The following is a 26,808-nucleotide window of genomic DNA, read 5'->3' on the forward strand; positions in this document are numbered from 1 at the left end:
TGCGGAAATCAATTACCATCCTATAACCAGTAATAATTCTTTGAGGAATCAATTCATCTTTATCATTAGGAACAACAGTAATACCTCCCTTCTTAGGGACACAATGGACAGGGCTTACCCACTGACTATCAGCAACGGGATAAATTATACCTGCCTCAAGGAGCTTTAGTATCTCCTTTCTTCCCACTTCTTTCATTTTAGGATTCAACCGGCGTTGATGATCACGAACTGGTTTAGCATCTTCTTCCAAATTTATTTTATGTTGAGATAGAGTGGGACTTATTTGCGGCATGTCGAACCTCTAACCCACCTTGTCCTAGCAAACCGTTGTTTGGCTATGTTACCGCTTTGCTCAGCCCCTCTTATAGCGTTGCTAGTTGCAGGTGAAGATTGGAGTTTGTTCCTTGTTGGAACATGTTTATTGTTGGGATATCACTATTATATCTTGTCTATTTTAATGCACCTATATACTTGGTAAAGGGTGGAAAGCTCGGCCGTATGCCCGGTGTTTTGTTCCACTCTTGCCACCCTAGTTTCCGTCATACCGGTGTTATGTTCCTTGATTTTGCGTTCCATACATGGTTGGGTTATAATGGGAACTCCTTGACAGTTTGCCTTGAATAAAACTCCTCCAGCAAGGCCCAACCTTGGTTTTACCATTCGCCACCTGGCCTTTTTCCCTTGGGTTTCGCGAACTCAAGGGTCATCTTTATTTTAAACCCCCGGGCCAGTGCTTCTCTAAGTGCTGGTCCAACCCAAAGCACCGTGCAGGGCCATCCCTTGGCAACTAGGGTTACGTTGGCTCTCGTACGTTTAGCTTATCCGGTGTGCCCTAAGAACGAGATATGTGCAACTCCTATCGGGATTTGAAGGCACAGCAGGTGGTCTTGCTGGTTTAGTTCTACCATTGTCGAGATGTCTTGTAACCGAGATTCCGAGTCTAATCAGGTTGTCTTGGGAGAAGGAATATCCTTCGTTGACCATGAGAGCTTGTGATGGGCTAAGTTGGGACACCCCTCCAGGGATTTGGACTTTCGGAAGCTGTGCCCGCGGTTATGGGCAGATGGGAATTTTTTAATGTCCGGTTGTAGAAAACCTTAAACTTAAATTAATTAAAATGAATCAACAGAGTGTGTGGCCGTGATGGTCTCTTTTCAGCGGAGTCCGGAATGAGAACACGGTCTCGAGTTATGTTTGTACGTAGGTTGTTCTAGGATCACTTCTTGATCATAGTTCATCGATCATGCCTTTGCCTTCTCTTCTCGCTCTCATTTGCGTATGTTAGCCACCATACATGCTAGTGCTTGATGGAGCTCCACCTCATACCTTTTACCCTTCCTATAAGCTTAAATAGTCTTGATCGCCGAGGGTGTGAGATTGCTGACTCCCCGTGACTCACAGATTACTTCCAAAACCAGATGCAGGGACCGATGATACCGCTCCAGGTGATTCGACTGAGATCAAGTGGGAGTTTGATGAGGACTCAGGACGATACTATGTTTCCTTTCCAGACGATCAGTAGTGGTTCCTGTCGGGGAAACTGATCCACGAACACCTATGGGACACGGCGGACTGAGTCCCTTTCGGTTCGGCGGGGCGGAGATCGCGCAAAGAGCAGATCGAGGCGAAGCACACGAGCAGTTTACCCAGGTTCGGGCCGCACGGATGCGTAAAACCCTACTCCTGCTTTGTGGATTGTATTGAGTTCTTGCTCGGGAGCGCGGAGTGCTATAGTACACACCAGCAGCTAACGAGACCGAGCGTGAATGAGTGTCCCCCCTCTACGTTGCGCATGGGCCTCCTTTTATATGCTCAAGGGGTCACCGACAGGTGGCAACGTAGACAAAAGGGCAAAAATGGAAAAGTGGTGGTTGGTACAGCTAATTGTACAGTGTATCATACCTAACCCTGACGGCAGGGGACAGGGGCATTAAATGCCCGTCTGTGTTGCCCAAACAGTACAGAAAGGGACCGCCAGGGACGCCACCGTTCGCCATGATGGCTATCTTGTCAGCGCCGCTTGCCACTGCGCACCGCTGGCTGCACAGCCTCCCGCCACGTACGCCTGGGAGAGTCCCAGAGCGACACATTGGTGGATGCGCTGGAGCGTGGGCGCGGAGTGGTAGCCTGCCGCGGCAAGCGCCTTGCCGCGGCTGTTGTCTTGTCGCGTCCGGGTGCTTGTCGCTCACCGGGCCTTGCCGGGACACGTGGCGCGTCGCGGCAAGTTCCTTGAGATGCCTTGGTTGGCCTTCTCGGCAAGCTCCTCTTGCCGGGGTCTTGTATGCCTTGGCTGGCCTTCCCAGCAAGCTCCTCTTGCCGGGGTCTTGTGTGCCTTGGTTTAAATACTTTGTTCTTGAATGGCTCCAGAGGAACCACGGAGGACCTTGGCGGTCACCCGGCAAGCCTTGCCGCGGGATGCTGCGACTGCCCGTGCACAAGTTCGGGATACTAGGGTACCCCTACTCTAGTACACTGACAGGAGCCCCCGGGCCTGGGCCATACACGGTGCCGAGCGCTGTTGGGCCAGGCCCAAAACAGTGCACGGGCACGCGCGGCCTGGGGTTTTGCCGTATCTTTCTCCGTATCCACCGCGCCCTCCCCGAATGGCACGCGTCGAACGCGGCGTCGTGGGCGAGATCGTGGGTGGTATCTTTATTCGAAGGGCGGAACGTGCGCCCCCTCCCTCTTTATAAGCAGAGGAAACAGGGGCAGTTCGCCCATTCGCCTGTTATTGCCCCAATCTTAGAAATCTCGGCCGCTCCTCCATCTAAAGAGAGCCGCGCTCTGCCCCCCATCGCCATCAGCACCACCCACGCCGTCCTCCTCCTCCACCACTTCCGCCATGGCTCCGAAAGCCGACAAGGGGAAGGTCGTGAAGTCGGGCGTGGCGCAGCGGCTCGCAGCGCTGCGAAAGGAGCAGGCCATCTTCCCCCCAAAGCTCGCCGCGAAGGAGCTGAGGGAGTACTACTACCTTTTCTAGTCGACGGAGACGCGGGCGCACCCGCGCACTGTCACGACCGGTTTTCCAATAAAAATATTTATTGAGAAACCAATCTTTTGAGTCCAGTATGAGAGAAATCCTCCTCACTGGTAGACAAATTCTTGATACAGTAAGCCAGTAGCATAAAATATATTACAGGGTCGAACTACGGTTGCTCAACCAAATTATTACAAGCACGCCAATAATTATACAGAATGGCGGACATGACATAGTGGTGTGGAGGCATACTACTGACTCGAGGATGGAGCGGTGGTGGAAAAACACAGCGGGGAGAGAGATACAAGACTCTAAAACTGTCATCTCATCGAGCGTCGAGGTGAGGCTCGATGAATTTATTTGGTAGCGGAAGCGGATATAATACAGTGACCAAATCCAGGGTCGCACGAGACTGACTGGGACTCCTCTAGGCATCGGACTCGCTATCAAATTCTTCATCCATGAGATCACCTTCGTCAGCATCTGGCCAAATCAACAAGCCAGTGAGTACTTTGGAAGTACTCGCAAGACAGTTCGGACGTAAGATATAACAAATGCATGCATGAATGCGTCATGATTAATTCACCAATGTACATTCAAAAATTAGCATAATGAAGTAACTAAAAGGGAAAAGGCGGTAGTCCACCTGAAATACCAACAAAACATAAATGAAAACCGATCGGGTGTCTGAAGCGACGCCTCGAAAGGTGAACAAATAAATATAAGGAAATGACGCCACAGTCGGGCGTCTTAGCGACACCACATAAAGGGCTTTAAAAGAAATGCCACAGTCAGACGTCGGGGCGACATCACAGAAAGGGCTTTAAAAGAAATACCACAGTCGGGCGTCTGAGCGACGCCACATAAAGGGCTTTAAAAGAAATGCCACAGTCGGGCGTCTGAGCGATGCCACATAAAGGGCTTTAAAAGAAATGCCATAGTCAGGCGTCTGAGCGACGCCACATAAAGGGCTTTAAAAGAAATGCCACAGTCGGGCGTCTGAGCGACACCACATAAAGGGCTTTAAAATAAGTGCCACAGTCGGACGTCTGAGCGACATCGCAGAAAGGGCTCTTATTCACAAGTAAATAATACTCATAATAAACATTCAATTCATGAAAATAAACGGGTTAGTTCATCCACAGGAATAATCATTTAACCGGACTTAGCACTCATGCGATTCACCGGAGTCTCTATCATGAAAACTGGCACTTGTCAGCATAAGATAATACTGAACTTGGACATGGAATAGATGATTCAAGGAATATATGACTCTGCAGAGTTTGTACAAAATTTCCCACAGCCAACGGATTTCTGTAGTCACGAAGGACTAGTTCCGTTTACGGTATTTCGGAAGAAAACACAGCTAACCAGTACACACCCATCCTACCTCTCGATGCTAGGAATCACCCTAGACATCGTCCAAGAAAAACTTTTGAGACGGGGAGATCACAATCTCGAATAGCATGGGATCAAATTTATATACGCGCGCTCTAAGGGGTGCCCCCCTCTCGGTCCCAACCGGAAACACCCATGCCCCCTGACCGGATGACTGGCTTTAATCCAGGGCCATGGAACCATCATCACGGCCTCTCCTTTTTGGTGTGTACCAGGTAAGCGGTTTACAACTTACTACGCCATATTCCTTGCGGAAAACATGTGGTAGTACAGGGAAGGAAGAATGGAAGGAACTGGAATGATACGGGTTGACACTGAAGTCATATAGTCTGGCCTAAGACTGGCATGCTACAACACTACCATCTTACCCATCCTCATGCCAACACATGGCCATTTATACTCACATCCATCCACTTATGGATCATCGAACTCACTTACCTCAACAATGCATGGAAATAACGTTCATCGGTATGCTCAACAACATGCCATGAGACTAACTAAATGCAAAACATGCCAAGACACTCATCATATCAAAAGTTCAAACATGCTTGCCTGGTTCGAAGTAGTCGGAGCCTAGCTCGGTGAAGTTCACGGCTCCGTCACCTCCTTCGGTATCTACGGTATAAAGAAAATATATGCGCTATCGTAAATACCAAGGGGTGCACAAAAAGTATTCCAATTATTTTTCAAATAAATCTGATAAAAAACTATACAAAATTTTAAAGAGGACAGAAAAAGAATCAATCAAAAATACTTTTCTGTTTAAAAGTTATAAAGGTTTTTGTCCAGGGACTCATCTGTAATGAAACAGAAGGTTTCCAGGGGCTAGCTTATAAAAACAGAAAGCGCTTCGGTAGCGACTACGCCAGCCCAGAGGGAAAGCGCATTTGGCAGAAGACGTTTTCAGAAAACGCTTCGCTCAGAGAGGATAGAGAGGCTGATAGGCGGGACCCGCCCGTCAGGTTTGAATGTTCAAACGGGGCGGCAGAGTTCGCCGGTGCCCGAGAGCCGCGGTGGTCGCCGGCAGCGATCCACGGCGAGGCAGGGAGATCGGAGGGTACCTCCGTGTTCAGGGCGCCCTTCCGCGTCGGTTGGTGGTGGTGGTGGCGGTCGGCGAGCACCACGTCGACGGCGAGCCTCGCTCCGGCGGACGGCGGCTCGGGTGGTCGTCGGACTCGTCGGAGGGAGCTGCGAAGGCCAAATTGAGGAGGGGGTTAGACTTCTGGAAGCTAGAGGGGGTAACTGGCAAGGTTTGGGCGCCGGAGACGGCCTCACCGGAGCGAATTGAGGTGGAGGCCGAGGCGGAATGGGGCGGCCGGAATCGGGGGAGGAGACCTCCTCGAGGCTCCTCCAGTGGCCTGGCGGGGTGTTTGTGGGGTGCAGAGGGAGTGTGTGCTCGAGAGCGAGTTCGGGAGCCCCTTTTATAGGCGGTCCGAGGCGGTGGCCGAGAACGGGGTTCTCCGGCGAAGCTTACGGCGGCGCAGGGCATTGGTCGGGGAGGTTTAGGGGTCGAGCGCCGTCGTGGGGGTCCACTGGGTCCGTTTTGGTGCTAAACTAGCCAGGGTTTGGGTGTTTAGGGGGAGCTCGACGGAACGGGGCGGCGCGGGCCCGTCGGCGGCAGGGAGCGTGCCCAGTGCTTGCCGGGCCACTGCGACGGTGCAACGGGGTGTGCTAGCGTGCATGAGGCCACGCGGAGCGCCAGGGAGCGTTGGGCGGCGCCGAACGGCGTTGAGCCGCCGTTCTGCTTCCTGTCGGTTGCTACGGGGTTTCGGCCGCCGCAAGACACGCCGGCGCAGGCGGGCCAGGGCGCCGCCGACGCCGGGAAGGCGCCAAGCGCACGTGTGGTGCTCCAGACAGGAGGAAGAGGCGGCGAGGAACGTGCCAAGGCACTGTGAGCATGTGACTGAACTTCTGACGAAGATCGACACTGAACTCTGAATTTTCTGAATATGAACAGCAACAGTGCATGCAAGGTGTTCGACAGAATGAATTTGGCCTCTGGGGATTTTTCCTTGAGCTGATTTTTGGTGGAGTGGCTACTCATTGCTCCAGTAGGCTGCCTGAATTTTGGTGGAATTTTTGGAGAAGTGTAGATATGAATTTCACCAAATTTGGCAAATCTGGTCCAAACTTGCAGAGACTGAATTTTGAAAAATTTGAAAAGAGGAGTGGATCAAGATGGTTCTGGGTTGTGGGTACTAAGGACTATCCAGGAGAGTTGGTTTGAGGTCAAAACTCAAATGCAAAAGGGTACTTGCTTTGAAAATCCCTCAGGCTCCAAATAATTTGCAGAAATGATTTGAGGGGAAAAATAATTAGAATAAAATCTAAAACTTGCTTGGATTAGTTGGGACAGAGAACTTAGGTTGATTTCAAGGAGGAGGGGAGGTTTTGGAGGGGTTTTACCACATGGACTAAATACAAAGTCATGGGTGGTTAACAAGATATGAAAATCCCAAATTTTCATAGAGTTTCCTTTTAAAAGAAAAAGATTAAACTCCCAAAATAATTTGAGAGGGAACCAACAGAGAAGAAGTTTTCAAAAGATCAAACACCATAGTTTGAAGAAAAATAAAATCCTTGCCAAAGAAAAGGAAGTTTTTAAGAGGAAGGATTTCTGGAAAATTTTAAATGGCTTCTTTTTTCAAAAACCACAAAGTTTTTGCTGAAAACCAAATAAAAAAAATTGGAGTGTCACAACACCTACCCCCTTAGGAAAAATCTCGTCCCCGAGATTTCAGCTGATCCTTAAATAAGTATGGATGTTCTGTCCGAAGAAAATCCTCTCTTTCCCAAGTTGCTTCACTTTCGGTGTGATTGCTCCACTGAACTCTGAAAAACTTGATGGTCTTCTGTCGGGTTGTCCTTTCAGACTCCTCTAATATTTTTACTGGGCGTTCCCGATAAGTGAGGTCTGGCTGTACGTCAATGTTCTCATGGGATACTTGCTTCTCTGGTTTGCTTACGTACTTCCTTAATTGAGAGACGTGGAACACGTCGTGAATGTCGGACAAGTCTTCGGGTAAGTCTAGCTGGTAGGCTACAGTGCCTCTTCGTGCCACTATGCAGAATGGTCCAATGAATCTTGGTGCTAACTTTCCTTTAATCTTAAACCGTTGCAGTCCCCTCATAGGTGATACTCGTAGGTACACAAATTCACCGGGTTCAAAATTGACCCCACGATGTTTCTGATCGTAATAACTCTTCTGTCGGCTTTGAGCGGTCTTGAGTTGGTCCCTGATTAGCTTGACTTTTTCCTCGGCTTCTTTGAGCATGTTTGGGCCGAAGATACAGCTGTCTCCGGTCTCTGACCAATTTAGCGGGGTACGACACCTCCGTCCATATAGGGCTTCAAAAGGTGCCATTCGCAGGCTGGCTTGGTAGCTGTTGTTGTATGCGAACTCGGCATATGGCAGACTTTCTTCCCAACTGGTTCCATAGGTTAGGACACATGCTCTCAGCATGTCTTCTAAAATTTGGTTTACGCGTTCAGTCTGTCCATCAGTCTGGGGATGGTAGGCTGTACTGAAGGCCAATTGAGTTCCTAGAGCCTGTTGTAAATGATCCCAGAATTTCGAGACAAATTGAGTGCCTCTGTCGGATATTATAGTCTTCGGGACTCCATGCAGACAAACTATACGGGAGAGATAAATCCTGGCAAGCTTCTGAGTGTTGTAAGTTGTCTTTACTGGAATGAAATGTGCCACCTTGGTTAATCTATCGGTGATGACCCATATGGCATCATTCCCGTGTCGTGACCGAGGTAGTCCGACAATAAAATCCATCCCTATTTCATCCCATTTCCACTCAGGTATTTTGTTTGGTTGCAGTAGTCCGGCTGGTTTTTGATGCTCAACTTTTATGCGTTGACAAGAATCGCAACATGCAACGAATGTGGCTATGTCCCTCTTCATACCGTGCCACCAAAATCTTTCCTGAATATCCTTATACATTTTGGTTCCTCCAGGGTGGATTGAATATGGAGTGGTGTGTGCTTCAGCTAGGATTTGCTGTTTGAGGTCCTCTATGTTTGGCACGCAGAGTCTGTCCCCATACCGTAATATTCCATCATCGCCTATGACAAACTCCGAGGCCTTGCCCATACTCACCTTTCTTTTAATTCCTTCAATGCTGGGGTGACCAGGCTGAGCTTCTTTAATTCTCTCCACAAGGTCGGGCTTTATTTCCAAGTTTGATATGGTGCCTTCCGCGATCATTAACAAGTTGAGTTTGGCAAATTCTTGTTGGAATTCAGGTCTCAAACTTTGCAGACTGTTTTCGTCGGAGCTAGGGTTCCGACTAAGAGCATCGGCCACTACATTTGCTTTCCCTGGATGATAGTGGATACCAACATCATAATCCTTTACCAATTCCAACCAGCGTCGTTGCCGTAAGTTTAGTTCTGGCTATGTGAAAATATATTTGAGACTTTTATGGTCCGTGTATATTTCACATCGATTCCCAAGTAAGAAATGCCTCCATTCTTTAAGCGCATGAATGACTGCTGCCATTTCTAAGTCATGAGTGGGATAATTCTCCTCATGCTTGCGGAGTTGTCGTGAAGCGTATGCGACAACCTTGCCTTCTTGCATCAACACGCACCCGAGACCTTTTCGGGATGCGTCACAATACACCTCAAAGTTTTTGTGTATGTCTGGCACAATTAATACCGGTGCTGTGGTTAATTTCCGTTTTAACTCTTGGAAACTTTTTTCGCAGGCTTCTGTCCATTCAAACTTCTTGTCCTTCTTGAGCAACTCCGTCATTGGCTTGGCTAGGGTGGAGAATCCTTCAATAAATCTGCGGTAATATCCTGCCATTCCCAAGAAACTTCGTACGTCCGTTACGCTGGCTGGTGCCTTCCAGTCAAGTATGGCCCTGACTTTCTCCGGGTCCACTGCGATACCGTCTTGGGTCAGCACGTGACCTAGAAAGCCTACTTGTCTTAGCCAAAATTCGCACTTGCTGAACTTGGCATACAATTGATGTTTCCTGAGTTCTCCTAGCACAATCCTAAGATGTTCCGCGTGCTCTTCTGGTGTTTTGGAGTATATCAGAATATCATCGATAAATACCACAACGAACTTGTCCATAAACTTCATAAATACTTTGTTCATGAGGTGAACAAAATATGCGGGGGCGTTTGTTAATCCAAAAGGCATAACTGTGAACTCATATAGTCCATATCTGGAGGTGAAGGCTGTTTTGGGGATATCTTCTGTTCGCACTTTTAATTGATGGTATCCTAACCTTAAGTCAATCTTTGAGAATACCTTGGCCTGAGCGAGCTGATCAAATAAATCATTTATTCGTGGCATCGGGTATTTGTTCTTGACTGTGACCATGTTAAGTGCTCGGTAGTCTATGCACAATCTTAGTGTTCCATCCTTCTTTTTGGCAAATAAAATTGGTGATCCCCAAGGTGAGGAGCTGGCTCAAATGTATCCCTTGTCCAGTAATTCCTTTATTTGTTTCTTCAACTCAATTAACTCGGATGGTGCCATTCTGTATGGTTTCTTGTATATGGGAGTGGTTCCTGGTGCTAGCTCAATGCTGAATTCTATTTCTCGGTCTGGTGGCATGCCTGGTAGTTCTTCGGGAAATACATCTGGAAATTCACATACCACTGGAACCTTGCTTAACTCAGAAACGTCCACCTTATTCAATCTCGGCTGCCGGGGTATTTTTGTTTCCTTGGCTGATACTTTTATTGTCTTCCCGTGGTGGTGCGTGAGAATTACGGTCCGGTTGAAACAGTCAATAAAACCTTTGTTGGTGGTTAGCCAGTCCATCCCTAGGATGACATCCAGTCCTTTATTTTCCAACACAATAAGATTGGCGTAAAATTTCAATCCTTCGAACTCAATGACCACATTCTGATAGTAACTCTGAGTAACTTGCTGAATCCCAGGGGACTTGATGATCATGGATTTTTCCAAGGGAAACATCGAAAAATTATTTTGCAAAGCAAAACTTTTCGAAATGAATGAGTGAGAAGCTCCAGAATCAAACAAAACCGTTGCAGGTATTGTGTTGACAGGAAACGTACCGAGTACGATATCCGGAGCATCTTGTGCTTCTTCTTTGGTCACGTGGTTTAGATGACCCTTCCTGTGGTTGTTGTTGGGGTTGAAATTGTTGCGCTTGGGCGCTGAATTATTTCCACCATTGTTTGGCTTCGGGGTCGAGTTCCTTGGCTTGGGGCACTGTATGGCGTAGTGCCCTTCTTCTCCACAAGCGTAGCAAGTAATGCCTGGGCGATATGTGAACTCTTTGTCCCTTGCATGGAAATTGTTGGTTGGGCGAGAGATGTTTGTTGTAGGTTTGTGTGTCCCACCTTTCTGAAAATCTGTCCTGCTTCGGTGGTTGCGTGCAAGAGTAGTCTGGTCTCTTTTTCGCTTACGTAAATCCTCCAAGCTATGTCTCTCATTTTCCAGAGTAATAGCTTTGTCCACTAGTGTCTTAAAATCTGGAAAAGTGTGAACGACCAGTTGGCATTTAAGCACGGGCGCTAGACCATCAAGGAATTTCTCCATCTTCTTGCTTTCAGTCATACGTTCTTCATTGGCGTAGCGGGATAATAGAGTAAATTGACCGTTGTATTCTGACACTGTCATGTTCCTTTGTTTGAGGTCATCGAACTCCCTTTTCTTTATTTTCATAATACTCTTGGAATGTGTGCACCACGGAAACCTTCCTTGAAATCATCCCAGGTTATATCATTTTCGTTGGGGTTCATGTGCAGAAAATTCTCCCACCATGATGCAGCTGCTCCTGTGAGATAGTGCGGAGCATATAGTACTTTCTCGAGATCTGAACATCTTGCCATAATTAATTTTCTCTCCATATCTCGAAGCCAATCCTCGGCTTCAAGAGGTTTGTCAGTATGAGAAAATATTTGGGGACGTGTCTTCTGTAGCTCAGATAACTTGGAATGCTGCTGATACTGTCCGTGGTGATTTCCCATGTTGATGACTTGGTTCATCATTTCCCGATGTTGTTGCTGACTCTGCTCATAAAGGCGGCACATTTGTGAAAGTGCCGATTCATTTCCCTATTGGCTTGACTGTCCTTGTGTGAATTTGTTGCTGGGTTGTGTATCATAATTTTCCTCTGGTGGAGTTGGCATGGAACGAGTCCAAGGACGAGACATTTTTCACTCTGGGGATATATTTTGTAAAACCCATAAGAAAAGCGAAAAGAGTCGCAAAACGATTCCATAAATGCATAAAGCTGGCAAATAAAAATTAAATAACCAAGCTTACTTAAGAAAAACAAATCGATTTGCGCACGGAGAAGGACTGCTCATTACATATCTTACACGCGAGCGGTAATTATACAATACATCACTCAGGATATGCGTACATAATCCTGACATGTTATTTAGGCTAGTGCACTCCTCCAGATCCTACATGATGCGCAAACAGGCTACTTCTCACAACCTATGTACATATAAACATATCATACAAAGCGGTACATTGCATGGCGGCTAAGCGTACTCAGGCGGAGATGTTGACGATCTCCTTTGCCCTGCCGAGGGTGAGGCGTAGCGAGGCTGGGGACTCGACTTCCTCCTCACTGATAGGCTCCATACGAGTAGAGTTGCGCTGGGTAGATGGAGTGGGTGCCAGGGGCGGAACAACAGGAACAGGAGTGGCCGCGCAGGGTGGTGCAGTGCGCGCTGGAGTGGGCGCAATAACTTGGTTGAACTCTTCGGTAGAATGCAGGCGACGAGTAGGTGCATAAGATGCTGAGGATGAGACCAAAGTCAGTGGTGGTGCGGTGGGTAGGAGCTCCCTCCTGTTGGCAGCACAGCCATGAATTGAGTCCATGCGGGCAGCCATGAAGTCGTCCACCAGGTTGTCGAAGGCTGCCTCCAGGGCCCGGAGATCCTCAATGAGCATCTCAAAAGCCTCGTCTCGTTCTCCTCTGGGGCAGGAGAATGCGTAGTGACAGGTGTAAGGCACATGGCATGGAAGATAATGGTAACGACGAGTCTTCATCACGGGAAGGACATCCCTGAGACGAGCTATCGCCTCGCGGGCTGCCATCTGCATAGCATGCCTCTCCGTAGGCATGGCTCTTCCCAAGAACCGGAAGCGGTGTAACTCACCACGCCCTCCCTTGAACTGCACCGCGGCCTGGTGCATGGTCAGACTATCGTTGACTCAGTGCTGGCAGAGTGTGAAGACTGGGCGCACAGATGGCCCCATCGCGACCTGAACGATGAAGGAAATAAGCTTGACGAACCCATCGGGCACGTTGGCGAAGGTCTGAGACTCGCAGCTGTTGTCGGCCATCTACAAAAGTAGGCAAAAATTCTGCATGGTCAGATCATAAATTTATGCTGACTGACAGAAAATGACTATAATCAGGAAAATATATGGAAAAGCTCAATCATGCTAATAACCAATTAGCGATCGCACCTAGTGGCTTCCTACAGTCAGCCTGGCTCTGGTACCAAGCTTGTCACGACCGGTTTTCCAATAAAAATATTTATTGAGAAACCAATCTTTTGAGTCCAGTATGAGAGAAATCCTCCTCACTGGTAGACAAATTCTTGATACAGTAGGCCAGTAGCATAAAATATATTACAGGGTCGAACTACGGTTGCTCAACCAAATTATTACAAGCACGCCAATAATTATACATAACGGCGGACATGACATAGTGGTGTGGAGGCATACTACTGACTCGAGGATGGGGCGGTGGTGGAAAAACACAGCGGGGAGAGAGATACAAGACTCTAAAACTGTCATCTCATCGAGCGTCGAGGTGAGGCTCGATGAATTTATTTGGTAGCGGAAGCGGATATAATACAGTGACCAAATCCAGGGTCGCACGAGACTGACTGGGACTCCTCTAGGCGTCGGACTCGCTATCAAATTCTTCATCCATGAGATCGCCTTCGTCAGCATCTGGCCAAATCAACAAGCCAGTGAGTACTTTGGAAGTACTCGCAAGACAGTTCGGACGTAAGATATAACAAATGCATGCATGAATGCGTCATGATTAATTCACCAATGTACATTCAAAAATTAGCATAACGAAGTAAGTAAAAGGGAAAAGGCGGTAGTCCGCCTGAAATCCCAACAAAACATAAATGAAAACCGATCGGGTGTCTGAAGCGACGCCTCGAAAGGTGAACAAATAAATATAAGGAAATGACGCCACAGTCGGGCGTCTTAGCGACACCACATAAAGGGCTTTAAAAGAAATGCCACAGTCGGACGTCGGGGCGACATCACAGAAAGGGCTTTAAAAGAAATACCACACTCGGGCGTCTGAGCGACGCCACATAAAGGGCTTTAAAAGAAATGCCACAGTCGGGCGTCTGAGCGATGCCACATAAAGGGCTTTAAAAGAAATGCCACAGTCGGGCGTCTGAGCGACGCCACATAAAGGGCTTTAAAAGAAATGCCACAGTCGGGCGTCTGAGCGACACCACATAAAGGGCTTTAAAATAAATGCCACAGTCGGACGTCTGAGCGACATCGCAGAAAGGGCTCTTATTCACAAGTAAATAATACTCATAATAAACATTCAATTCATGAAAATAAACGGGTTAGTCCATCCACAGGAATAATCATTTAACCGGACTTAGCACTCATGCGATTCACCGGAGTCTCAGTCATCAAAACTGGCACTTGTCAGCATAAGATAATACTGAACTTGGACATGGAATAGATGATTCAAGGAATATATGACTCTGCAGAGTTTGTACAAAATTTCCCACAGCCAACGGATTTCCGTTGTCACGAAGGACTAGTTCCGTTTACGGTATTTCGGAAGAAAACACAGCTAACCAGTACACACCCATCCTACCTCTCGATGCTAGGAATCACCCTAGACATCGTCCAAGAAAAACTTTTGAGACGGGGAGATCACAATCTCAAATAGCATGGGATCAAATTTATATACGCGCGCTCTAAGGGGTGCCCCCCTCTCGGTCCCAACCGGAAACACCCATGCCCCCTGACCGGATGACTGGCTTTAATCCAGGGCCATGGAACCATCATCACGGCCTCTCCTTTTTGGTGTGTACCAGGTAAGCGGTTTACAACTTACTACGCCATATTCCTTGCGGAAAACATGTGGTAGTACAGGGAAGGAAGAATGGAAGGAACTGGAATGATACGGGTTGACACTGAAGTCATATAGTCTGGCCTAAGACTGGCATGCTACAACACTACCATCTTACCCATCCTCATGCCAACACATGGCCATTTATACTCACATCCATCCACTTATGGATCATCGAACTCACTTACCTCAACAATGCATGGAAATAACGTTCATCGGTATGCTCAACAACATGCCATGAGACTAACTAAATGCAAAACATGCCAAGACACTCATCATATCAAAAGTTCAAACATGCTTGCCTGGTTCGAAGTAGTCGGAGCCTAGCTCGGTGAAGTTCACGGCTCCGTCACCTCCTTCGGTATCTACGGTATAAAGAAAATATATGCGCTATCGTAAATACCAAGAGGTGCACAAAAAGTATTCCAATTATTTTTCAAATAAATCTGATAAAAAACTATACAAAATTTTAAAGAGGACAGAAAAAGAATCAATCAAAAATACTTTTCTGTTTAAAAGTTATAAAGGTTTTTGTCCAGGGACTCATCTGTAATGAAACAGAAGGTTTCCAGGGGCTAGCTTATAAAAACAGAAAGCGCTTCGGTAGCGACTACGCCAGCCCAGAGGGAAAGCGCATTTGGCAGAAGACGTTTTCAGAAAACGCTTCGCTCAGAGAGGATAGAGAGGCTGACAGGCGGGACCCACCCGTCAGGTTTGAATGTTCAAACGGGGCGGCAGAGTTCGCCGGTGCCCGAGAGCCGCGGTGGTCGCCGGCGGCGATCCACGGCGAGGCAGGGAGATCGGAGGGTACCTCCGTGTTCAGGGCGCCCTTCCGCGTCGGTTGGTGGTGGTGGTGGCGGTCGGCGAGCACCACGTCGACGGCGAGCCTCGCTCCGGCGGACGGCGGCTCGGGTGGTCGTGGGACTCGTCGGAGGGAGTTGCGAAGGCCAAATTGAGGAGGGGGTTAGACTTCTGGAAGCTAGAGGGGGTAACTGGCAGGGTTTGGGCGCCGGAGACGGCCTCACCGGAGCGAATTGAGGTGGAGGCCGAGGCGGAATGGCGCGGCCGGAATCGGGGGAGGAGACCTCCTCGAGGCTCCTCCAGTGGCCTGGCGGGGTATTTGTGGGGTGCAGAGGGAGTGTGTGCTCGAGAGCGAGTTCGGGAGCCCCTTTTATAGGCGGTCTGAGGCGGTGGCCGAGAACGGGGTTCTCTGGCGCAGCTTACGGCGGCGCAGGGCATTGGTCGGGGAGGTTTAGGGGTCGAGCGCCGTCGTGGGGGTCCGCTGGGTCCGTTTTGGTGCTAAACTAGCCAGGGTTTGGGTGTTTAGGGGGAGCTCGACGGAACGGGGCGGCGCGGGCCCATCGGCGGCAGGGAGCGTGCCCAGTGCTTGCCGGGCCACGGTGATGGTGCAACGGGGTGTGCTGGCGTGCATGAGGCCACGCGGTGTGCTAGGGAGCATTGGGCGGCGCCGAACGGCGTTGAGCCGCCGTTCTGCTTCCTGTCGGTTGCTACGGGGTTTCGGCCGCCGCAAGACACGCCGGCGCAAGCGGGCCAGGGCGCCGCCGACGCCGGGAAGGCGCCAAGCGCACGTGTGGTGCTCCAGACAGGAGGAAGAGGCGGCGAGGAACGTGCCAAGGCACTGTGAGCATGTGACTGAACTTCTGACGAAGATCGACACTGAACTCTGAATTTTCTGAATATGAACAGCAACAGTGCATGCAAGGTGTTCAACAGAATGAATTTGGCCTCTGGGGATTTTTCCTTGAGCTGATTTTTGGTGGAGTGGCTACTCATTGCTCCAGTAGGCTGCCTGAATTTTGGTGGAATTTTTGGAGAAGTGTAGATATGAATTTCACCAAATTTGGCAAATCTGGTCCAAACTTGCAGAGACTGAATTTTGAAAAATTTGAAAAGAGGAAGAGTGGATCAAGATGGTTCTGGGTTGTGGGTACTAAGGACTATCCAGGAGAGTTGGTTTGAGGTCAAAACTCAAATGCAAAAGGGTACTTGCTTTGAAAATCCCTCAGGCTCCAAATAATTTGCAGAAATGATTTGAGGGGAAAAATAATTAGAATAAAATCTAAAACTTGCTTGGATTAGTTGGGACAGAGAACTTAGGTTGATTTCAAGGAGGAGGGGAGGTTTTGGAGGGGTTTTACCACATGGACTAAATACAAAGTCATGGGTGGTTAACAAGATATGAAAATCCCAAATTTTCATAGAGTTTCCTTTTAAAAGAAAATGATTAAACTCCCAAAATAATTTGAGAGGGAACCAACAGAGAAGAAGTTTTCAAAAGATCAAACACCATAGTTTGAAGAAAAATAAAATCCTTGCCAAAGAAAAGGAAGTTTTTAAGAGGAAGGATTTCTGGAAAATTTTAAATGGCCTCTTTTTTCAAAAACCACAAAGTTTTTGCTGAAAACCAAATAAAAAAAATTGGAGTGTCAGACGCACGAAGGTACTCCCCGCCACTGCCTGGAAGATGGCTCCCAACGGATACCCTTTCTTCACCATGTTCTTCTACTGCGGGCTCTGCCCGCCTTTCTCCGAATTCTTCTGCGATATCATGAACACCTACGGGTTCTGCCTCCTTGACTTCACCCCCAATGCCGTTCTGACCATGGCGGTTTTCGCACACCTCTGCGAAAACTTTGTCGGAGTCCATCCCAACGTGGCTCTTTTCCGCCACTTCTTTATGCCCCGGGTAGAGAGAGGAGAGCCTTTATCCGGCGGAATCGCCTGGATCTCCAGGGCCGGCAAGAAAGAAGCCTATCTGGAGGGAGAGCTTCGCAGCAAGTGGGAGGAGTGGAGAGCTGACTGGTGCTGGGTTGTCGAGGAGAATCCGCAGCCATTTACTGCCCGGCGCCAAACCCCAGTAGTGCGCGGCAACGACTGGAGCAACGTGGCCCCGGAAGATGCTAGGTTGAAGATTGCCATCGCCCGGTTCCAACGCCTCAGGCTTGCCGGGCTAACTGTAGGCGCAATTGGCGCAGATTTCCTTCGCCGCCACATTGCCCCACTACAGGAGAGAGGGAGACCTGCCTGGGAGTTCAAGAACGCGGCGGATATCATGATGCTGCGCCCGGGCCTCAACTATAACTTCACTATGCTGGAGCTCAACGCGATGCTCCAGGAACTGTTCAAGTATGACCCCGAGCATCCCGAAGTCTTCAGGTTGCCGCAGGGCGTCGTTCCGTTGTGCAACAATTCCTCGCTCGACCGCATCCGCGCAATGATGCCGCTGTGCGATTCGCACGGAATTGTGCCAACTTGGCAAGAGCCAGAAGACGTCGTCGTGCAGGAGTTCTTCGACGGCCTGGTGGAAGTGCCGATCCGCCCCGATGAGAAGAACGGCCTCACCCGCGACACCACCGAGGAGGAGTTGGAACGCATCACCACCCGGCTGGAAGAGGCAGCGGCAGCCGCGGCCGCGGGCGAGTTTGGATTTACTTTGGAGGAGGCAGATGCAGCCGAGGCGGCAAGCCGCGCAGAGCGAGAAGAGCTTGCTGGCAAGAAGGAGCCTGCCGGGCGTGACGCCGAGTCGAGCGAGCCCGCCAAGGACACGAGCGGCTCATTGGAGATCAACTCCTCTTCCTCCTCGTCTTCGGGCAGCTCACCGCAAGCAAAGCCTCCATCTCCGCCAAGAAGGCGCCTCCGCAAGGCCGGGGACGTGGCGGAGCAGCAGACGAGTCAACAGCCGTCGCGCCGCGCGACACGCTCCACCGCGGCAAGCACTGTTGCCGCGGGAGCGCCTCACGTTGCTGCGACAACTGGAGCGCAGTCTTCTCAGACCACCGCTTCTGCTCCTGCTGCTTCTCACGCCGCGGGGTCATCTCGGACCGCCTCTACTGTTCCCACCAAGCGGCCAAGGGAACCTACTCCGCCGCCTCCTCGCGCCGGCCGTGAGCCGAATTTCGACTACTCGACGTTCAGCTCCGACGAGGAAGAAGAAAAAGAGTAAGATCCTCTTGTTGTACTTGTAGTTCTTCAATTCTTGTTGTTGTGCCTTGTATCTTATTTGCCTTGATCCAAACTCATTCCTTTTCAGGACGCTGGCCCAGAGAGCGGCGAAGAGAGCCAAGATCCCGGTGATCAACATTGATGACCTGCCCACTCCGCCAGAAGAGGGTGTGCCTGAGATCACCTTGCCGGACCCAGCATTCACTCTCCAGAGCAGCCCCCAGCATAAGCACATGGTTTGCTTTCCGCCGTTGGGCGTGCATGGATGCTTTTTCTTTGCTGACATCTTGATTGTTGATTTGTGTAAGAGCAGAGCAGCCCCACCAGGAGCGTCCGGAGACAGCCCCCGGCATGCCATCTGCTTCGACTACGCCGCCAAGGGAAAATTCTCCGGCAAGAGATTCTCCGGCAAGGGGGAGTTCTCCGGCAAGGGGGAGCTCTCCTCCAAGGGACAACACCAGCGTCCCCCCGACGACAGAGACTACGATCACCGAACCCAGCATGGGTAATCTTCTTGCTTCAAAATTTTCCCTCGGGTTCTTCTTTTGATCTTCTTTTCTCTTGGATTTTTGCTTGACTCTTCTCCCCTTTTTCGGCCGTCAGATCCATCTGCTCCAGAGCCAATGGAGACGGAGGTTGTCGCCAACGACGCTGCTGCCCCCGAAGGAGAAAACGGCGCGGATGATCCCGCCGGCGACGGGGCCGCCAAGGCTGCCGCCGCAGTAGCAGGCGGGGGATCTGGCGAACGTACGGACGACCCTGAGGCCGCAGGAGCGCCAGGCGCTGCACCGACCGCCGATCCGTCCGCCACTGCCGCAGCGCCAGGCTCCGAAGAGCCCCAGCCAGGTGTCTACCTGAAGGCCGGCGATGGCATCTTCATCAACCTCCCCTGGGCGTCAAGCTCCAGGGCGCCGGTCGAGGGAGAAAGCTTTGACGGAGAAGTGCTCGCCTCCACTGGGCTGACAGTAGTTGACGCGCCGAGCAGTAGCGGCGGCGAGCCGGAGGAGGAGCGGCTACTGCGGAAGCTGCTGTCACTCTACCGCGCGCGGCAAGCCAAGCTGGAGTCCCGCGAGGCGCTTGTCGCGAAGGCGGGAGTAGACATCGAGAAGCGCGCGGAGGAGCTCGGGGGTTTTCACCAGGAAGCTCTCCAATCTCTGGCAAAGGAGCGGGAGCAACTTGCTGAAGCGCAGCAGGCCTTCTTCCTTGAGAAGGCTGAAGTCGAAGAGCAACAGCGGCTTGCCGCTGAGAAGTTGGCTGTGCAGGAGGGTGAGCTGTCGCAGCGGAAGGTCAACCTCGACAGCCACGAGGAGGAGCTTGCCGCGCGCGAGCAAACAGTTGGCGGGGCCCTCAAGGAAGCAAAGGACGCTGCCGCAGCTGCCGAGGCCGCCAAGAAGGAGCTAGAGACGAAGGTGGCGCAGCTGGAGGCCGATCTCAAGGCGAGTGGCGAGGAGCTTGCCGCGCTCAAGATTGAGCGGGAGAAGGACGCCCAGAGCCAGTCAGAGTTGCAGGCCAGCCTCGTCGAGAAGGGCAAAGAGCTTAGCACCGCCAAGGATTCCAACGCAGATCTTGAGTCGAAGCTGACTGCTTTGACCAAGACGCTGGACGGTGCCAAGGAGCAGGAGGCGGCCTTGAAAAAGGAGATCGAGGCCGACAAGGCGCTGCTGGAGAGTGCTGCCACCACCCAGAATGCCTTTAGGGAGACGGTGGAGCACTGGACGGAGAGCCTTGTGAATGCTGCCGCAGACATCGACAAGGAGCTGGCGCAGCTGGGAATGGAGGATCTCGGGTATCCCTCCGACGAGAACCTCCAGCCCAGCGCCAAGCTCACCCTGTTCCTCAAAGGCGTGGCGACGGCGCTCCAGCGGCTCCGGGAGAGGATCCCAAAGCAGCTGGCCGATGAGTCGCGCAAGATCTGCGCGGGAGCTCTTCAGAAGGTGTTGATGAAGGTGGCCTTCCGCAACCCGGGCCTCCGCCTCACCAACGTTCTCAGGACCTTGCCGCCGGACGCCGATCTGGAGGAGCTCAAGGCCCTTGTCGCACCCATTGTGGACAAGGTGAGCGGGATCAAGAGGATTGAGGGCGATCGCGCAGATTAGGCCGCCCGTTTCCACCTTTTTCTTGTCGCTGCTGGTTATGTCATGAAAACCATCTGTTAGAGCCGCGACAAGCTATTTTGTAGTATAACTTTATTCTGGGTAGTGATTGCTATGTTATTCCCTTTAGTTGATTCCTCCCTTTGTATGTTTTTGCCCTACGCTTTTAGGGAACTTGCCGGCGCGGGCACACTTGCCGCGAGCGCTGAGTGTGGGACGTCAGCAGCCTGCTGGCGGTGCCGCTACCGACAAGAAACCTTGTCGCAACTAGCTGCAGCTCACTTAAGTTGTTGAGCGAACTCGAAACAAGGTAAGGGCGCGACTAGCTAAGGAACTAGTCGCATCTCACTTAAGTTGTTGAGCGGACTCGAAACAACGTAAGGGCGCAACTAGCTACGAGTTGGTTCCTCCGCGCACAGGTTTTCCATACAAAATTTTAAAAATCTGATTGCTCAAGCTTTGGCAACTTATCTTTTCTGTTGTTTGCTTCCCGGCAAGCTGAAACTTTCTTGAATGACGCCTGGTCCATATCATTATCTTTTCCTTCCCCCCCCCCGGCTAACTTGTGCGCGAGGGAATCTTCCTTTGCTTGAGAAAAAGAAAGAGGAGAAAATAAAGATACAGAGCCTTATGGCTCGTTATTGCTTACCGGGGAGTAGATGCTGCACAAAGTGTCAGATAAGACATGCAAAAAATAGAAAGCATGAAATCGACAAGATGTGCGGAGCACGTGGGCTTTACTTATGCACGAGGTCTGCGCCCGGCTTTGTACAAAGGATTACATGCAACAGCGGCAAGACTTGTACAAAAGGTGGTTGCCGGAACTGGTTCCGGCAACCGCGCCCTACGGGTAAAACTTACGAAGATGCTCAATATTCCAGGAGTTGCTCACCGGAATGCCATCTTCGGTCTCAAGGCCGACAGCGCCAGGCCTAGTGACTCGTTTCACCGGGTAAGGGCCTTCCCACTTCGGCGTTAACTTGTTGGAATTCTTGGCGGATTGAACGCGCCGAAGAACAAGGTCGCCTTCCTCGAGACTTCTGGCGTTAACTTTGCGGCTATGGTATCGGCGCAAAGCTTGCTGGTAGCGAGCAGCTCGCACAGCAGCCTGAAGACGGTCTTCCTCAAGGAGCAGTGCGTCATCTTCTCACAGCTGCTCTTGCTCGAGCTCATCATAAGCGAGCACTCGAGGCGACCCGTATACGAGTTCCGTGGGGAGAACTGCCTTTGCTCCGTAGACTAGAGCGAAAGGTGTCTGGCCAGTGGCTCGATTTGGAATCGTCCTGATCGACCAAAGAACCACCGACAGCTCCTCGATCCAGTTTCTTCCGCACCTGTGCAGCCTGTCGAAAGTTCTGGGCTTCAGCCCGTGCAGCACTTCAGCATTTGCCCTCTCCGCTTGACCGTTGCTTCTCGGGTGAGCAACAAAAGCGAAGCAGACCTTGGCGCCAAGATCTTGGACGTACTGCATGAAGGTGCGGCTCGTGAATTGCGTACCGTTGTCAGTGATCAACCTGTTAGGGATCCCGAAGCGGCAAACAATCGACCTGAAGAACTTGACTGCTGACTGTGCTGTCACGTTCCTCACTGGTTCCACTTCCGGCCACTTTGTGAACTTGTCGATTGCAACGTACAAGTACTCAAAGCCCCCGACAGCTCAGGGAAAGGGGCCGAGGATGTCGAGCCCCCAGACCAAAAATGGCCAGGATAAAGGGATCGTCTGGAGAGCTTGAGTTGGCTGGTGTATCTGCTTGGAATGGAACTGGCACGCTTCACACTTGGTTACTTGTGCAGTTGCATCCTGGAGGGCTGTCGGCCAAAAGAAACCTTGCCGGAATGCTTTGCCGGCAAGTGCTCTTGCGCCAATGTGGTGACCACATATGCCTCCATGTATTTCTGCCAACAGCTTCTGTCCATCTTCCCGGGGAATACACTTCAATTTCACACCGTTGAGACTTCTTCTGTACAGTGTGTCGTCGACAAACTGGTACATATTTGACTGCCAGGCTACTCTTTCCGCTTCTTCTTGCTCTTCGGGAAGTTCTCCTGTCTGAAGGAAATGGACAATCTGCTGTGCCCATGTTGGAGCTCGTGGCTCGACAACAAGGACTAAAGGCATATCTGCTGCTACGGGAACATCCGCTTCTACGGCAAGAACTTGCGGCCCTGCCGGAGCTTGACGTTCCCCAGCAAGCTTGCCGGAGCAAAACTTGTCGGGAGCTTCTGCTTCGACGGAACAAACCCTAGGGCGTGCCGGAGCAGGACGTTCCCCGGCAAGTTTGCCGGAGCAAAACTTGTCGGGAGCCTCTGCTTCAACGGAACAAAGCCCAGGGCCTGCCGGAGCAGACTTCTCCTCAGCGCTCTTGGTGTTGATCTTGGGGACCTTCTTGGTGGCGGCTTAGGGAAGCTCTGCCGAAAAGTAGTCACCAGAAACCAACTTCCTCTTCTTGCTGTGTCCAGTTGATGGCGTTACAGATGGTTGAGTCATCTTAAACACAAAGATCCCTGGTTCCACTGGTAGCTTAAGTGCGGCGCACTTTGACAGGCCATCGGCAATGTTGTTCTCAGCTCTTGGAACATGCTCCATCTGCAGGCCGTCAAAGTGCTCTTCTAGCTTTCTCACTTCATCAATGTAGGCTTCCATCAACGGACTCTGATAGTTCTTGTTCACTTGGCGGACGACAAGCTGCGAGTCACCCCTGACAATGAGCTTCTTAACCCCAAGGTCTGCCGCGATCCTGAGACCGGCAAGCAAGCCTTCATACTCTGCAGGATTGTTTGTTGCTTGCTCCCTGGGAAAGTGCATCTGGACCACGTACTTGAGGTGCTCTCCGGCGGGTGCGACAAGCAGCACGCCAGCACCGGCGCCTTGCAGCGAAAAGGCACCATCAAAGTACATCAGCCACTCTTTGCTTGCTTCCTTGACGGGGATGCTCGTCTCTGGGATTTCCTCATCTGGTGTTGGCGTCCACTCTGCTATGAATTCTGCCAATGCTCTGCTTTGGATAGTTGAAGTGCTTTCAAACTTGAGGCCAAAGCTTGACAGTTCCAGTACCCACTCAACAATCCTGCCTGTTGCTTCTGGATTCTGTAGTATCCTCTTCAGCGGAAAGCGAGTGACAACTGTGATCTCGTGTGCTTGGAAATAATGGCGCAGCTTTCTCGAGGCCATGAGAAGGCCGAAAAGCAATTTCTGCACACCAGAGTACCTTCCCCTAGCCCCCTGCAGAAGGGAACTGACAAAGTAAACTGGGCGCTACACCATTTTCTTCTGTATCTCCTCGTGCATCTGCGCAGATCCATCCTTGTCGGGACCAGAGCTTGTCGGGGGAGCCCCCTGCTTGTCGCTGGATGCGCTTGCCGCGTTTGCTGGCTCATCATCTGCCTCCCTCTCCGCCACTAACGCAACACTAACCACTTGATTGGTTGCCGCTATATACAGCAGCAACTTCTCTTGTGGCTTAGGTGCGACATGTGTTGGAGCGGAGGACAGGTATCTCTTCAAGTCCTGCAGCGCAGCCTCCGCTTCCGGAGTCCATTTCATTGGACCTGCCTTTTTCAAAATTTTGAAAAACGGCAGGGCGCGCTCACCAGACCTAGAGATAAACCTGCTGAGAGCAGCCACGCAACCGGCAAGTCTTCGTACATCCTTGACGCGCTTTGGTGCTTCAATTTGCTCAATGGCCCTGATCTTGTCGGGATTGGCTTCAATTCCCCGCTGAGATACGAAAAACCCGAGAAGCTTGCCGGAAGGGACTCCAAACACACACTTCTCGGGGTTTAGCTTGAGGTTGATCTTGCGCAGATTTGCAAAGGTCTCATCTAAATCTTGAATCAGAGTTGCCCTGTCCTTGCTCTGACCACTATGTCATCCATATAGGCTTCCACATTTCTATGTATTTGTGGCTCAAAAGCGACATGGACTATTCTTGCAAATGTTGATCCAGCATTCTTTAAACCGAAAGGCATCCGTACGAAACAGTACGTGCCACATGGAGTGATGAATGCGGTCTTCTCCTCATCTTCTTCTGCCATGAAGATCTGATGGTATCCTGAGTATGCGTCAAGAACTGAAAGCAAATCACATCCGGCTGTGGAGTCAACAATCTGGTCAATGCGCGGCAAGGGAAATGGGTCTTTGGGACAAGCTTTATTAACATCGGTAAAGTCAATACAAAGCCTCCATTTCCCGTTTGCTTTGCGCACGACTACAGGATTGGCCAACCACGTAGGATGGAGCACTCCTCTGACAAGGCCTGCTGCTTCCAACTTCTTGATCTCTTCTGCGATAAACTCTTGGCGCTCCACTGCTTGCTTCCTGACCTTCTGCTTGACGGGCCGCGCATGAGGACAAACGGCAAGATGGTGCTCAATTACTTTCCTAGGAACACCGGGGATGTCAGACGGTTGCCACGCAAACACGTCGATGTTCGCCCGCAGGAAAGCAATGAGCGCGCTTTCCTATTTAGGGTCGAGAGTGGCACTGATGGTGAAGGTACCACCAGTGTCGTCCTCCTTGGCGGACACCTTCTTTGTCTCTGGCGGAGCTGCCATCGCCTTCTTGCACTTGCCGGTGGAGCTCGATGGTGCGTCCTCGACGACAGCGCAGCACTCCGAAGAGGTGCGCTTGCCGGAGTGGGCATCAGAGCTCTTGTCGGACTTGGTCTTCTTCTTCCCCCTCGGGAGCTTCAGCGGCAAGTGTCCTGCGATCTGCTGCGGCTGCCACTTCCCGGTAGATCTTGTCGGCACAGATAAGGGCATCTTTCTTGTCGCCAGGGACAGAAATGACACTTATCGGGCCTGGCATCTTTAGTATGTTATATGCATAGTGAGAGGCTGCCATGAACTTGGCGAGTGCTGGACGGCCAAGTATTCCATTGTAGGGCAATGGAAAATCGGCAACGTCAAAAGTGACCCTCTCAGTCCTGAAATTCAACTCGCTGCCAAATGTGACCGGCAGCGTAACCTTCCCCTTTGGCTTGCTCCTTCCCGGGCTGATTCCTTGGAATGTGCCGGTCTCTTCAAGCTCGCTATCAGGGATCTGGAGTTTCTGCAGTACAGCGGAGGAGATCAGGTTCAAGCCGGCCCCGCCGTCAACTAACATCTTAGTGACCTTGAGGTTGCGGATAGTTGGTGAAACCAACATCGGCAAGCACCCGACTGCAGTTGTGCGATCAGGGTGGTCCTCAATATCAAAGATGATAGGCGTGCTGGACCATTTCAGAAGTTTGCGCGACTCGACAGGTGGTTCTGCTGCATTGACTTCCCGCGCCCACTGCTTGAGTCGACGGTGTGAAGTATGCAGAGAAGCACCACCGTCAACGCACAAGACCTCCGTGGCTTTCTGGAACTCCTGCTCGCTTGTCTCGACATCATCCATGTCTTCGTCGTCGTCATCTTCATCCTTGTCGCGGCCGCGGGGAGGTCTGTCTCCTTGCTGCTGCTTGGCCTTTCCGCGGCGTCCTCCCCGGCCCGTGCGCTTCTGGCCGGATTTCTCAGCACCCCCTTGGGCTCTCTCCTTGTCGCGTCGCTCGTATTCAGCCATTTGCTGCTGGACAAGCTGCTCAACCTTTTTACAACTCTGGAGGCCATGGCCCTTGGTGCGGTGAATCTTACAATACTGCTTGTCGGTGCCGTCCTGCTTGTCGGCGACCGCCACAGCCTGGCAATTGGTGCATGCGGCAACCTCCTTGCCGGAGCTACCAACTTTGGCTTTCTTGGCGCTGCCTTCGTTGCCGGACTGCTCAACGACTAGCACTTCTTTGCCTTTCTTCTTCCTGTTGTTCCGCCGCCGGTTTTTCTTTGCCGGGGCAGCATCCTCGCTGTCAGATCCTCCCGCTCCTGTACTCTCTCCGGGAAATTTCCTTCCTTCCTCAGCACGTGCACACTTGTCGGCCAGAGCATATAGCTCGCTGACGTCCCTGATCTTGCACATCGCCATCTCCTCTCGCATCCTGCGGTTACACAAGTTCTGATGGAACGCGCTGATGACCGCGGCAGGGTGGATATTTGGGATGTTGTGTTGTACACGGCTGAACCTCTGAATGTATTTGCGCAGGGGCTCTCCTTCCTTCTGGACGAGCAGGTGAAGGTCACTCTCTTGGCCATGGGGTTTGTGGCCGCCTGTAAAGGCACCGACAAACTGATGGCATAGGTCTGCCCAGGAGGATATGCAGTTCTCCGGCAAGTGCATGAGCCAGGACCTGACGTTAGGCTTGAGCACCAGCGGGAAGTAGTTGGCAAGGATCCTGTCGTCCCGTCCCCCGGCAGCTTGCACCGCGATGGTGTAGATGC

The 26,808-nt window shown here is 51.1% G+C and overlaps 1 protein-coding gene across 1 annotated transcript; it reads left to right on the top strand.

Annotated features, from left to right (window-relative positions):
* Positions 1 to 18,562: 18,562 nt before the first annotated feature.
* On the top strand, positions 18,563 to 20,517 carry LOC147979608 (uncharacterized). The gene is made up of 4 exons (XM_087516770.1): positions 18,563 to 18,650; positions 18,732 to 18,926; positions 19,025 to 19,880; positions 19,962 to 20,517. The coding sequence occupies exons 1-4, from the start codon at positions 18,563 to 18,565 to the stop codon at positions 20,515 to 20,517; spliced, it is 1,695 nt and encodes a 564-aa protein (XP_087372896.1).
* Positions 20,518 to 26,808: the final 6,291 nt, after the last annotated feature.

This window comes from Triticum urartu, chromosome 3A, assembly GCF_056163025.1.
Source record: "Triticum urartu cultivar PI428250 chromosome 3A, HENAU_Tu73, whole genome shotgun sequence".
In the NCBI taxonomy this organism is placed as follows: Eukaryota; Viridiplantae; Streptophyta; class Magnoliopsida; order Poales; family Poaceae; genus Triticum; species Triticum urartu.

Excerpts from the sequence above, each read along its gene's own strand:
- LOC147979608 (XM_087516770.1), top strand. The coding sequence starts at position 18,563 with ATGACCTGCCCACTCCGCCAGAAGAGGGTGTGCCTGAGATCACCTTGC. Across the intron at positions 18,651-18,731 it reads CAGAGCAGCCCCCAGCATAA|CAGAGCAGCCCCACCAGGAG; the intron begins GCACATGGTTTG and ends TTTGTGTAAGAG. Across the intron at positions 19,881-19,961 it reads AGTGGCGAGGAGCTTGCCGC|CACCGCCAAGGATTCCAACG; the intron begins GCTCAAGATTGA and ends CAAAGAGCTTAG.